A 14,515-nucleotide genomic window follows, 5' to 3' on the forward strand; every position below is an offset into this window, starting at 1 on the left:
GGCCTTTTGTCTCAAGAGACCATTTTTGTCATTAGCCTTCTTCTTGAGGCAATTTGGGCCATAGAAGTTTTTTTTTTCTTTTGGGGGCAGGCTTTATTTCTGAAAAGAAGGTTTTGCCTTCGCTCCAGTGATGAATGGAGTGTCAGCATCCTTGAACGCACACCATTAGTCGAGTTTTACCGCCGAGATACGTTGGATATACCGTCGTTCATCCTCATCAAAATTGAGATTTTTTTGGTAGCACGCTTCTGTGCACCAAAGATGCTGTATCTTCTTCTATTTTGAATGATTTATTACTTTTGCTCACTTGTGTAATGCAAAATCTAGACCTGCCATAGCAAGAATTGATGACGCGCCAGAAATGTCAATTTTTGGTAAACAAGCAATCTGGATTAAAAAAAAAGAAGAAAATTCCCCGAAGCCATTTCCACTTAGCAGCATGCCATTTGGTAGGCATGACTCCCATTGATAGAATCACAAAAAAAAGTCTCTTGAGGCCATGTCCATAAGTACAAGGGAAGCCTGCCATTTCAGTTTCAAACACAAAACGCACTGTCACAAGATAACGATGACAACTGATTGGATGTGTTTTTCTTCTTCTTTGCAGGCCGTCAGCCGTCGCCATCTGGAGCCGACCCGTTGGACCGGGCCGGGGGCTGCAACACAGAACACGGGTCGTGCCTCTCGTCCCCGCTCGTGTCTTGTGTTGCAGCCAGCGGCTCGGCCAGTCTGCGTTGCTTCCTTTGACGTCGCTTAATTTGTTTACGAAAACGGGACGACATTTAGCCGAAACAACTTGTTGGAATGATTTTCTCAGCAGGAGATCATGCAAATAGAAAATTAAATGGTCTGCATACATTTGCCATCAATCTTGAATGGACCGAAGCGTCATCAAAAAGTCATCTCCCGGTGATGGCGTGGCATCATTCACAATGTGGCAAACCCCCCAAAAATGAGGACCAGCTAAAATGGTTTCGTTTACCCTGAGCGGCGAGGCGACGATTAAGCCTGTGACTGCAGTTGTCATGTTCCCGACAAGGTCAACAGTGACGAACGCACCTGCAGTCTTTGAAATGCTAAACCAGCCTTCAAATTCCATTCGGAGGACGAAGTTCGACAAATGTTATGCAAGAGTTCAAGTGAAGATGAAGTGCAGCTCGACCCGCTCACCTCGGAGAGCCACGGCAAAATGATGAACAGTGTTTTGCCTTTTTTGAACACTTAAAAACAACAACAAAAATGAAAGTCTGTACGATAGACAAAAACTGGCTCAATTCTGCGCCCGGAAATTGCCTTGGGCACGCCCCCTCTCTGTCCATCTGTAAAACTCGTATTGAAACACATTTCTATTCTATGCTATGGCTTTCGACTCTAAGCCTGAGATTCAGCACTATTTTATGGCATTTACTAAACTGTCTTTGTTTTCACGCCAGAGTTTTACTTCATGTAGTGCACTTGTATGCAGCTGTATTTGTTTTTAAAGTGCGTTAAGTAAAGGAACTAACTCTGCTTTGAAAACCACTGGCAGTGAGTGAGTTCACGCTAGTCATAGCCTATGATCACCATAGCAACGCCCTGACTTGGATTCATGATGACGTGTCGGTAAACAAAGCCACTAGATGGCGCTCTTTGCACCTTTTGCAACCAAGTTTTTTTTCTGACTCGCGTGTTTGCTGGAATGCTTTTATTTTGAAGGCCGGGGATAGGCGTGCGAACAACTTCCGGCCGTCTGTTGAAGCCACATAATTATAGAATACGACACGACATTCTCCGAGCAGCTCAGGGAGAGATTTGTTTCCGCATAATGTTACGAGAATATTCATCCAACCTGAGTGGCATTTTAATGCTCGGATTGCATTTGAAGGCTTCTCGAGGAAAGATGCCTGGAACGTGTGGATTAAGAAAAAAAAAAAAACAAAAAAAAACAGGGCTCATTTTGTCACTTTCAGTCTCACTTTATTCAACGATGATGTGAAACGTAAAAGGCTGTCCAGAACATTCAAACAAGAAAAGAAAAATGTCGCTTTTGAACTCCCGCTCACAATTACCCGCCCACATATTCCCTCCCTTCCCACCCTTTCCAGAATAACAACTAATGGCTCTGAGAGAGAAAAAAAAAACAAAAACAACAAAAACTAACAGTCAGGTGTTCGAAAATGTGATACTTATTTTATACAACAGTTCCATATCTATACCTTCATCTGTACATAACATAGTTACAGATACTGTAAATAATGATTAAAAAAAAAAAAAATAGAAAAAAGGAGACGACTTCCAAAGTATCCTGGTGGCATATTTTGTGAAAGAAATGTAAAAATGGTACTTAAAGATCTTTTACATATACATTTTTTTTAATATATCTATGCATTTTATATATATTTATATATAAATATCTATTTACTGCAGTTCACTCTGTCTGGTAACAGAAAACAAGTTATTGCCCCTCTTGAATGTGTTGCATCCAAACGCAAGTTTTGGTTACTGTTTGCTTCATGTTGTTTTATGGATAGTAATCATTTTATTGTTATGAAGTAAAGCACAATACGTGACAAAACGGCAACTTTTGCACCGTAATGTGTGTTCATCTTTTATGGACACACTGATTTGTGTAGAAGTAGAAGGCCGCACTGAGAAGGAAAAAAAAAAAATGGTTGTTCATAAAGAAAAAAGGATTATTGTAATATTTGAGAGTCAAAGTTGTCTAATTACAAGAATGTTTCATCGTTTAGATGTAAAATAGAATAGATTAAAATTGTTTAAGATTTTTGTAAGAATATTTAAGTTATGTCGGTGAGGTGGCTAAAAAGCTTCTCGGTGGCAAATCCCCGGAAGTGGATGAGATCTGCCCAGAGTTCCTAAAGGCATATTTTAGGAAATATTTTTTTCCGGAATATGTTCTATGCATGAAACAAGGCATTCTGGTTAATATGATGGTTTGTTGAATATGAGAAATCCACTTGTTTTTAGCCATCTCAGGAGGCCGCCATTTTGTCACTTCTGTCGACTGAAAATGACATCACAGATGCTCAGGGCTCACATAACCACCAATCATGGCTCAACTTCAGAAAACAGGTGAGCTGTGATTGGTCGGTACACGAGCGAGTTCGATGTCATTTTCAGTCGAGAGAGGTGACAAAGTGGCCGCCCCCTGAGATGGCTAAAAACGGGTTAGTTAACTCTTATTCCACAAATGCAATATTAATCAGAATGCCATATTTCAACTAGTGGGTCTGCATAGAACATATGCTGCAAAAAAAATTGTTTGCTTGACTTCCGCTTTAAGCTGCTGCTCCCACAACCCGACCTCAGATAAGCCAATGATGATGACCATGATGATGATGAAGATTATTTATGAACGTTTAAAAAAAAATTTTTTTTTATCAAAGTTTCCAATTTAATTCGAAATGTATCAAATTTAAACCAGAGTTTAAATACTGCATGAATTGTCTTATTTTCTAGAAAAAAACATTTTTTTTATGAGGGGAAGTGAAAGAAAATCTGGAGTTCTTGAATTAAAAAAATAAAAATAATATATATATATATATATATAAATATATATATATATACACATATATACGTATGTATGTGTGTGTGTGTACATTTCATCTCGTAAGTTTTAATTTAAACCAACAACTTTATTGCCATATGTTTATTGTAATTTTTTTTCCCTTCTCAGCGCGGCTGTTCACACTCCTTTGTCATTTTGAAACAGAAAGGCGACAACCGATGTACCAATTTGTATTCATGTGTGGAATAAAAAAGTAACACGAAAAACAAACAGCAAAATCATGTAATTTGGCAATCAAAAAAAAAAAAAAAATGCAGTGCTAAGGATCGTTTACTTCTGTCTGCTCACCTGTTCATACGACTCCAAAAAGATCTTATTTTTGTTTGTTTGTTGTTTTTTTTTTAAATTACTGGGAACGTCACAAGGACGAGCAGCAGAGAACATCTGTGTGAAGTCTACATTTGATTTCATGCCGTCTTGAGGAAAAACACCCCAACAATTAAAAAAACAAAAACAAAAAAACCCAACTTAAAACAAACAAAACATCCCATCCATGGACACCTGTGCTCAAGGTATCTGCAAATTGTACACAATCACGTAGAATGTCACAGAATAGAAAATGTCTGCTTGGATTTTGTTCAGCGTCTCTCTAGATTCTTCTTGTGTGGGCTTGGCTGGGGAAGGAGTGCTACTCTTGCGCTAGCCTCCCGAAAGGGGGCGGGGCCACACCCAATCTTTTGAAAGTCCACTTCCTGCTCCTTTTTCGTTCCCGAGTCAGAACTTAAGTCCAGTTTCTGCTCGCTGAAGGAAGGGAAGGAGTGCACTCCTCCCATCCCGAATGCGTGTGTGCGTGTGTGCGTGTGTGTGCGTTTGCGCCATGACGACGGTGAGTGTAGAAGACAACAGGCACAGCGCTTGGACGGACGCCTTTTACAAAAACAAAAAAAAAAACAACCTAAAAACCAAGACACCGATGGTGAAAAACAACAAATTTGCTCCAAACAACCAAAACGAGATTATCTCCATAGCAACGGAGGCCAGAGGAGTGTGCTTTGACGCTCGGACCCTCTTGGCGAGGAAAAAAAAAAGGGAAATCGGGGATCAATATGATCGCGGATGACAACGCTGGAAATTCCCACCAGACTCGAAGGGGTCGCGTATTTGGTAGCAACTTTTGGGACGTGGTAGAATCGTTTTTATTTTCGTACAGTGTTTTGACCTCTTATTAGACATGGGATCGTACGACTTTTGGACTTTTTTTGCTTGCGAAATTACAACTTTACTCCTGTAAATTTTGAGACTCCAAATTTGTACGATGACTTTGTGTCGTATTATGAAATGCATCATCTTTACAAGTATACATTTGCAATATACTCAGACAATGTAGACGTTATTGTTGTAATATGACAAATGTATACTGGTAAGGATTATTATTAACGTAGAAATATTTTGAGCACAAATTTGTCACAGCAACAATGACTATGTCTCAATAATAAGAGTATACATTTGTCATATTACGACATTAAATCGTCTTCATTAAACTTGTAATATTTAGAGGTTACTGTAACGTGAAAAATGGATTAGCATCATGAGTATAAATTTTTCATCTGAATTGTCGAAATGAAAAAGCTATACTCGTAGTAATTATACATTTCCATAATGTCGCGTTATTGTCGTACAATCCTCACGAGTCTAAATTTGTCATATTCCGACAAGGTCTCGATTGTCGTAATATGACAAATTTACCCTGGTAATTGAGAAACGCGATTGTCGCAATATTCGTTTTCATCTTGCAAACATCAAATTTTGGTCTTTAATCTATTGTGGATATTCCGGAAAAATGACGAGTTTGGAGAACCACTAAGCGTAAAAATGAAAAGCTCACCGTTAGCATATGTAGCATCTCGTCGCTTTCTGGACGCCGAACCGAGCCGTCGACATCCGCGGTGTGCCAAAACGATGATATTTACAAGGTCAAGAACCGCGGCGTAGGGGGCGGGGGGGGGCGGGACAAGAGACGTGCTAACCCTAAGGCTACGCTGCGGTCGCCGTCGCGGGTGCCGAGCGGCGTCGCTAAGCGTCTGCCCGCCGATTTCCGCGGCGAGGCACAAAAGAGCGTCGCTCTCCTCCGCGTGGACGCTAGCGGTCGGCCGGCTGTAGAAAAAAGACACCAACGCACAAAAAGACAGTTGTGTGCATGTGTGCGGGTGCGTGTACTGGAAGGGCGGAGGCGCAGTCGGTCGGCACGGCTCACAGGCCCGACACCATGACCCGGTAGGAGGGCGGCATGTGTCTGTGGCGCGGGCTGGATCCGGGGCTGTCGGTGGGGCTGGTGCAGCTGGCGTCCACGCCGCCTATGGACGGCAGGTAGGCGTGGTGCAGGATGGGCAGCTGCAGGGACAGCCGGCGCTGGATGCTGCGCGTGCAAAAGCCACCAAGAACACATCTTGCGTTAGTTAGCGTGAGTGACAGCATGTGCAAAAAAAAAGCCCCAGTCGGGTTGCAAAATGACTCATGCGGCCTGGAAAACGTGGAACTCGTTGAAAAGCAAACAAAAAAAAAAACAAAAAAAAATTCTCAAAAGGGGGAATAAACAAGATGAGGTTGCATAAGTGTACACCCCCCCATTTATTCAGACACAAACCTGCCACCATTTAAAGTGCTTGCAATTAACCCCAAATCAACTTCGGCTGTTTTAGTTGGCTTTTTATACCCACTGTACGTGGATGGCATTTAACAGGATGATTCAAAAGTGTCATTTGACAAAATGGTCACAGGCGTGATGAACGGTATCGATCATATCCAGGGACACTTTTCCAGTCATTGTAACTTACTCTGTGGCAGTTGTCGAAAAAAAAAAAAAGTCGTCACCCTCTTTGTCAAGATTTGAGCTCACTCCCCCATTTTATTTCCCCGGCGCGCAATCAAACATGCAACGGGCTCGGGAATAGCTGCCAGTTGTTCCGGTCTATTTCCAGAGCCGCCTTACGTAAGCCTCTTCCCGACATTCTACCTGTCAAACCCGGGCGTCTTGGCGCCTAAGTGCGCGCTTCGTGCGCGCGCGTGGGCGGCGCTTCCGTAAATGATGCATGGCGACCATGCAACGGGCTCATGAATTATGAGGGAGAAGAAGGCGACGTGACGAGGCCGGCGTTCGCGGCAGGCGGCGTGGGCGAGGAACATTGGCGTGATGAGCTCTGGCAGGGTTGTTGTTGCCACAGCAACCGCTGAGCAACTGCTGCTAGCGACCCAAAAAAAAAAAAAAAAAAAAAAAAGGTGGATTTTATTAGGGACTACGTGGGGGCTTACTGTTCGGGAGAGTTGATGTCCTCCAGGGGACCTCTGGTTATTCTGGAAGGATCCATGGAGCCCCACTGGCCCTGAGGCTTCTGCTCCAGGTGGTTCTTCAGGAGGCTCCGGTCGGCGTCTGCACGGAAACACAAGATGTAGGCGGCGGCTTCCAGGGATCGGCAGTTCAGGTTGTTCTGCCAGACTCCGGTGAACATTTCTTTTTTTCTTTCTCTATCTGAAAGCAATATGGCCCCCATTTTTAGCTGTTTCTTTCAGGGGCTGTTTTAACACCAACGCACCAAGTTGGGGGAAATTGGGCTTCATGGTTTTTCTGCGAATGAAACAAACGTCATAGAAAGCAGTGTGCTGGAATGTGAACGTCAGGATTCAGCGGCCTCACCTTGTGGCGAATTGACGAATTCATGCTTGGACGTTTTTTCACTTGAGGTTTTTTCTTCATTTATACTCTTTCGGACGATCACAATTTTTTTTCTTGCAAGACTTTATTCTTGTAAAATGACAACTTTATTTTGGGACTTTTTTCCCTTACTAAATTACAAATTATACTCATAAAAGTTTGACTTAATTCACAGAATACCAAAACTTATTCTTGAATCATTTCCGATTTATTCTTGTCATATTACAACTTTAGTTGTTTTTTGCAATTAGATTAGATTTTGTTTCCTTGCGAATTAAAACAGTTGAAGTAAAATGAATCATATCATTTTTTAAGACTTTAAATTGCGACTGTGACATCCCTACATTTTTACTTGCTAAATTCTGAATACGTGCTACTACTTGCATTTTAATTTTATTCTCATAATAGGATTTTATTTTTTGATTGGGTAAAAAATATATATTTTTAAATCTTTTTTTCACCCTTGCAAGCTTCAGTTTTATTCTTCTGGTGTTCCGGCTATTTTTCTTGCAAAAATGACAGATTTGTTCTGGTAATATTTCGTTACGCACTGAAAATGTGTTTGGCTGAGTTTGTCAGGCCTCAGCATTTAATTAGCGTACAGTTTGTTGTTGTTTTTTTGTTTTGTCCTCAGTTTTCCTTTCACGCCGTCCCAGATTTCCACACACTGGCTGACCTGGATCACCGATCGCAGCGCTTTGAGCTCCCAATTGGACATCAGAGCCCCTCTATTTTGACCCCCCCCCCCCCCCCCCAAAAAAGGCTAACCTTGTAGTTGGCTATATATACACTTGATTAAGGATGCAGGAATACTTTGTTATCGACTGGAAAGGAGAAAACGTTGACTTGAGAAAATTTGACACAGCGCTCCGACTCGCAGCCGCAAAGCAGCCGAGCGGGCAATTTGATACCTTTGCCGTCAGTGAAGTTGCGTATGCTGAGGATGTTGTTGGCGTCCGGGTAGTGGTTCTGTTTGATGTAGGGCGTCTTCTCTGGGGTGTCCTGTAGCTGCATGGTCACCTCCTCCAGCTCCTTGTCCAACTTTTAGACAAACCACCACACAAAACGTTGGGTCAAGAGCTCTTTGCCGTCACGGTGACAGAAACCTAATTGCGTCATCGCTTTTTTTGTTGTCATTCTGTCCAAAATTGCTCATAATCTGTCGGTCGGGTTTGTTTTTGAAACGAGTGCGGGAATGGACAAAATGACCCACAGATGGTTGCTTCAAAGCAATAATGGCAGAGCCCTCGTGTCTTTTTGGTCATGTGCTTTTTTGGTGGGTGCATCCACTCCTGAGAAACACCCCTTCCAAATTTCACGTTGGAAAGTGAAACCAGCTTTTTTTTTTTTTGGGGGGGGGGGGGGGGGTGACATCGGGGTATGCTCACGAGCTTACAACCGTTCCAAATTTCACGCCGCTATTTAAAACCGACGACGCGAGCCGAATTGTCGAAAGGTTCCTCGGGGCAAGCCAACGTTTGGGGCGCGATAAGAAAAAAACATTTTCTCCGCGGCACCTCGGTGATCCTCATGCGGAGGCGATGGTTGTCGGTCTGAAGGCCGTCCAGTCTGGAGGTGTTGGCCTGGTTGACGCTGGTGACCGAGGTGGAGGTCTTGGAGTCCTCCTTCTTCTGGTTCTGCGTGAACTTGAGCCTGCGGTTCTGCGTGGCCGCGTCCGGGTTGGTCCTCATGGTGATGAACTGCAAGGGCAGGACGTGCTGCTGACATTTTGGCAAGTATAATTTCCAGGTGTCCGCACTTTACCCGAGCGTTCACCTTGGGAACAAAGACCAGGCAGAGCGTGATGGTGCTGCAGAAGATGATGACCAGCGCCACGATGCAGAACTGGACGTTGGGCTGGTCCCGGGTCAGGAAGGAGACGGCGGCCCCGATGATGCACATGATGCCCACGTTGTAGACACTCATGCCGATGTATTTGCTGTCGTTGAGGGCGGGGATGCTGACGTTCCTGGTCTCCCAAGCCAGGAAGCAGCCGAACAACTGCGGGGGCGACAAGAGGAAGGCGGTGAGCGGGGTGGCGCCTGCCTGCCCGCCAGCCGGCCGCTACCGAGCGCCTGGTGTTCCCGCACCATCAGCAGGCCCTTGTAGGCATAGACGATGCCCAGCCAGATGGTCATGTGGGTGCTCTCGCAGTGCTCCAAGAAGGGACGGATTGCGATGTCTCTGTCGTGAGGGTCCGCCTGTTGCGAAACCACACGGGCAGACAACATAGGAAATGTGTTCAGAGAAACAAAAATAGCGGGCGCTTCCGAGCCAGAATGTGCATTTTCAACCACAACCGCGGCGGACTTCCCGTGTCTTTTTGCGCAAAAGTTCTCGAGACTTTTTTTGCGCGGGTACTCACGGGAGACGCCGCTACCAAGTTTCACGTTGTCAAGGCAAACTGGCATCGGGGGCTGAGTTTTTCATAAAAAATACCCACTTGGACCTAAAATGGCAGACCGACTTGACTGCCTTCTTGGTCCCGGCGCGGTTTCTTGAGACGGAGGTGTTTGGGAACCCTCGGCTTCTCCCGAGTGGATTGCGATTCACCCATGATACAAATGGCACTAATGGGCGAGACTAATCTGGAATAATGATGAGATTTACACCTCCTCATGTGCTCTCGTCTCATAGCGTCTAATCTCACGCATGTTAAGGCACGCTTTTGTCTCAAAACAACAACTCCAAGATAAAGAGCATCTTGTGCGCGACAAATCCCAGCGGGAATATTTCTGGAGTGGGACGGACAGCCGCTATTCCGATAAGCCAGCATTGACGTGGAAAGGACAAAGTGGATCGAGACACGAGATGACTCACAGGTAACCAAAGGGAGCCGTGCGGAAAGGCCGAGAGGAGAAATAGTCGCTCCTGTAAATTATTGAAAGGCAAGAAAATGTATTTAGAAATGTTTCATTTTCTGTTCCCAGTCCACAGAAAGGCATGCTCGGATTAGCGTGATGTGGAAAAACCCTTTGGAAGGAAAAAAATGAAATAAAAAAATCCCACGGGCACACTCCAAAAATCTGCCAAAGACACTGTCTTAGCGACAAAATCGTCAAGCGTCCAAATACTTATGTTCACACACGACACAATTTTAAGCGGCGTTCCTCAAGGGAATGTTAACGGTCCATGTTCATTTTCTTCAGTTTCACCAGTAAATGGATGATGGCCCGATACAATTGTCCACAAACAAATAATTTCAATGTATATGCTCAAAGCATCCGCTGCATTGTTTTAGGTGAAAAAAATAATAAAGTTAAATGATGTAAACTAGTCAAGTTTCATCATGGGTCACTCTTATTTTGAAATGTTCTTATTAATTGAATTATTATTGCTCAACGGATAATCTAATAAAATAAATGTGTGTGTATTTTCTTGAAAATATTGACAATCATCAACAATTATTAAATAAGATGAATTCCCAATAAAAATACATTTAAATTACTAAGCTTCATGTGCGACAGAGCCAATTTGTGTGTGGTGTTCCTCAGGGAAGCATTTGCAGTCATGTTTATTTTCCATAAAAATTGAACCTCACATGTGCTAGTAACTACCATTCCAGTATTCTGAACACCGCACCCATTATGCACATTCTTGTTTTGGACGGTTTTGACTCCGACAATAACATGGGGGTTATTTGCGTGTTGACTATGCGCAAAGCTGCGTGCCGACAACGACAGGAAAAAAAAAGCAAACCCAAAAACACAATGAGAGCAAATGAGTTATAACGCTCATTAGGCTCGCGTGCCTATCGCGGCGCGGCAGGCGCGAGATGTCTGGGGAGTTGCCAGGCAACCGGGGTGGGGGGGGGGGGCTGGTTAGGTGCAGCGGGCGGAAGGCAAAAGGCGCCCGTCCACTGTCATTTTTCACGGCATTAGGCCCGTGACGGGAGGGCCGCGAGAAGAGTTTAGATGAGCCCGGCGGGGAGTGACGGGAGAAATGGAGGGTGGGATGGAGATGGATGACGGGATAAGAGATCAAGGCGGTGTGGAGAAATGGAAGGAAGGAGGCAAGAATGCGGACCCTGAGTGGAAATGATGAGCTGGAACGGACCTCCCCCAAGGCTCGTATGCTTACAAATCAATGTGGAACGCATTTGTTAACAGACGTACAGAATTTCCTTTTTTTTTTTTTTTCCTCATTATTATTATAGTTAGATATTTTGCTAGTTTTTTTTTTTGGGACACTCATAATTAAAAAAAAATGAAATAAGAATAAAATAACATTTGAATGAATCTGAATTAAATTGGGTCCAACATGACGGATTTGGACCTTCCATATAAAACATTTCTGATGTTCTAGATGGCTTTTGCTGGCTTTTTTTTTTTTTTTTTTTTTGGTGTGTTGACTTGCACTCTCTGGAAGATTTGCAGCTCGTAGAGGTTATAGGTCACAATCGTGTTGGAAAATGTTTTGAAATGCAGTCGTCTCGGTCACTTTTGGGAACGCCCAAAAAGCCCGTCGCTTGAACCGGGGTGCGTCGACTTGTTACCCGCCACACCCCCCGCCGCCGCATTCCTGGGCGGACGCAAGACGTGTCACGTGCGGCAGTGGCAATTCAACCAGCATCGAGTGTGCCTACATGACAAGGTCCAGAGGAGGAAGTGAAGGAGTCCCTGCCTGGTGCTGCCGCTGCGGCTGTGCCCCCTCAGGCCCCAGCTGACCTACATGCGCGCCACCACGCCTCCTCCACACACACACACGCGCGCGCCGCGCCGCGCCGACTTGTCTTGCCGCTCACACGAGGACCAACTTTGACACGTTCTTGTGAGTGCTGCGTGCTGGTAATAATACACAGCCTGACAAATGTGATGACATATACCGTACTACCTGAACGGGCAAAGATTAGACATAAAAGTCAATACTGTGATTCTTTTTGGACTCTTCTTCGAGCTTTTGTCGAGAGGGGATGGGTAATGATTCAAACAAGTGCATGTGATGTAAATCGGACTAATTGATCAATGTTATGCAATGTAGTAGAAGGGACTCACGAACCCTCGTGCTCACGTTTTGAAGCGTAGCCGCCCTGCGCGAGAGTTGAAAAAAATACGGCCGTAAAAATGGTAAAAAAAAACAAAAAAAAAAAAAACCCAAAGGGTTCAAAGTATGTTTTACTCAGTATGAACTGTTCATGATATCCAAGCAATGTCCTTTTTTCATTTCAGACACTTTGAAGAATAAAATACCCTGGGTCAGATTTGAGGTGAGTTCATAAGTTAACTATGAGATTTTTTTTTTCCGTTTTGGATACTTTTGCATAGTTCAAAATAAAATCTGCGTCAAAGTGACCCTTTTTAAAGTGAAATATCATATGATTTATATGTATTAATATTCATAAATTTGAAGATATACAATAAAAAGCTTCATTGCACACAAAAAAAATCCAAAAAACAAAACTTAGAGAGTTTTAATAAAAGTCAACGTTTTTCATCTGGAATGATGAGAGCTACATCTTGTTCTTTATGAGAATTTGTAGGTTCCATCCTTCTTCCAAATGACGATCAAAGCATCTCTTTGCTTAAATGGCCGCATTTGAATATCAGGCCGCCTTTCTCTTCCATTGCAAGGCGCTGTGTAATCCCATTTGAGGACTAATCCCTCTAATAGAAGCGCGGCCCGGCCGACCTTTTACGCAGCCGCTGCGCCGAGCGGCCTGATGAAATTGTGCAAGCTTGTTCTTCCCCGCCTAAGTGGCACAAAGGGGCGGCTGCTAAACGGAAAAAGCGGCGCTTCTTTCTTCCCGGTTGTTTTGACAATTTCGTGATGAGACGTCCCCCCCCCCCCCCCCCCATAAAAAAATAAAATAGCCAAAAGAAATGCAAATAAAGTCAAATTGCTCACCCGTGAAGCGATTTGGCGTCCAAAACACGTCACTGTGAAATTCTGCTGTGTATCATCAAGGAATAATACAACAATAACAAAGTAAAAAGCACTCACAAGATTTGATCGCTATTGTCAAAATCAATAAAATGCGGTTGCGCGGACAACTTGGTCACAGTTTGTGAAAATGAATCACATCACTTGGAAAAATCTCCTGAATGGGCCCGGCGGACGGGACACAAAAACCGTGACGGTTAAGCCTAGCCGGTAAATTAAGGGCGCAAACACACAAATGAGAAGAAACGCGAGCACGCGCGTTGCGTCGTCGCTCCCTGGCCTCCAGCAAGGAAGCGCCTTTACTGATTTATTAGGCGCTAAACGCGTCATTAGCGTAAGCGGCTAACCCCGAACGGCGGGCTCATTTGAATATGCAAATGCCAGGCAGCCTGCTCGGGCTTTTTGTTCTGCGAGTTGAGCCTTCCACTGTTCCCCCCACATCCACTTTTTTTCTTTAACGGCCGCCGTTCGTTAAGCGCTTTTCCGCGGCGCCGCTTTCCATCTGCGCGCCGCGCGTTAACTGCCCGAGGCGGCGAAGTTGCCGCCGTTTGTTTGCTTTGTGTAGCGTCGGCGGGCAGGCTGAGTCGTATTTGTGGCGAGGCGTTAAATGCCAGTGAAGTGGGAATACTGCTAATGAGTTGCGGCGTACCGACGGAGATGGCGGGCATTAAATCCTGGCACAGGCGGACGACCTTTTTTTCGCCGGGGCGTCTTTTTCCACTTCCAAACAAGGTGGACAACGATTCGGCCCGATGGATGGAATATCGGTTCCGCTGTTATCGGCCTGTGCCGTCGTCGGTTCTGACATGACCAACTCCATTAGCCATTCCGCTAATATCGGTTGCTGTCACCAATTCAGCCAATATCGCCTCTGAGAGTCGTTAAGGACTTTGAGGGACATTAAGGATGAAGATCGGACGCCGCAATCGACGCCAAAAATAAAATAGATAATTCGGTACAATGGAGCGAGTATCTGTTCTGCTGTTATCGGGTTTTGAGGGTCGCTTTACGATGCAGTTGAGGATACTGTAGATTAGGGTTCGATTTTGGGGTTATTTTCAGAATAAAACTGATCGGTTTTGGGGTTGGGTGGTTGAGATTAGGGTTTCCTTTTGCAGATCGGTTGAGGGTGAAGCACTTGTGGGGTTTGGGTTACGATTAGGAAATTAAATGGAGGGTTCAGGATTAGGGGATCCGAGGAAGATTTAGGATCAAGGCTGGGTTTTGGATAAGGTGCTTTGAAGATTGGACCTTATGTTGAGGGGGTACATTGAAGGGATTAGGTTCAAGATTTGGGTTTTGTGTTAGTTGAGACAAGTTGCACTCGTGCCACCTCAGCCTCTGTTTCTGCTTCTTGTTCTCCAAGCCTTTTTTGCTCCGTCACGTTTGCGCTCGCGCTGAGCCTGATTAGTGAACAT

At 44.4% G+C, this 14,515-nt stretch overlaps 1 protein-coding gene across 1 annotated transcript in view; it reads right to left on the minus strand.

Annotated features, from left to right (window-relative positions):
• Positions 1–1,931: 1,931 nt before the first annotated feature.
• The window catches only part of gabbr2 (gamma-aminobutyric acid (GABA) B receptor, 2), an 81,119-nt gene continuing 68,535 nt past the window's right edge, over positions 1,932–14,515 (minus strand). The window contains exons 14-19 of the mRNA XM_086014288.1: positions 9,308–9,418; positions 8,994–9,218; positions 8,735–8,917; positions 8,129–8,258; positions 6,818–6,935; positions 1,932–5,924 (exon numbers count right to left, since the gene is read on the minus strand). Of these exons, the coding sequence (XP_085870414.1) occupies positions 5,759–5,924; positions 6,818–6,935; positions 8,129–8,258; positions 8,735–8,917; positions 8,994–9,218; positions 9,308–9,418 (933 nt within the window). The 3' untranslated portion in view covers positions 1,932–5,758. The remainder of the gene's footprint in view (positions 5,925–6,817; positions 6,936–8,128; positions 8,259–8,734; positions 8,918–8,993; positions 9,219–9,307; positions 9,419–14,515) is intronic.

Source organism: Filicampus tigris, chromosome 18 (genome assembly GCF_054856515.1).
Source record: "Filicampus tigris isolate MCC_2025a chromosome 18, RoL_Ftig_1.0, whole genome shotgun sequence".
Lineage (NCBI taxonomy): Eukaryota > Metazoa > Chordata > Actinopteri > Syngnathiformes > Syngnathidae > Filicampus > Filicampus tigris.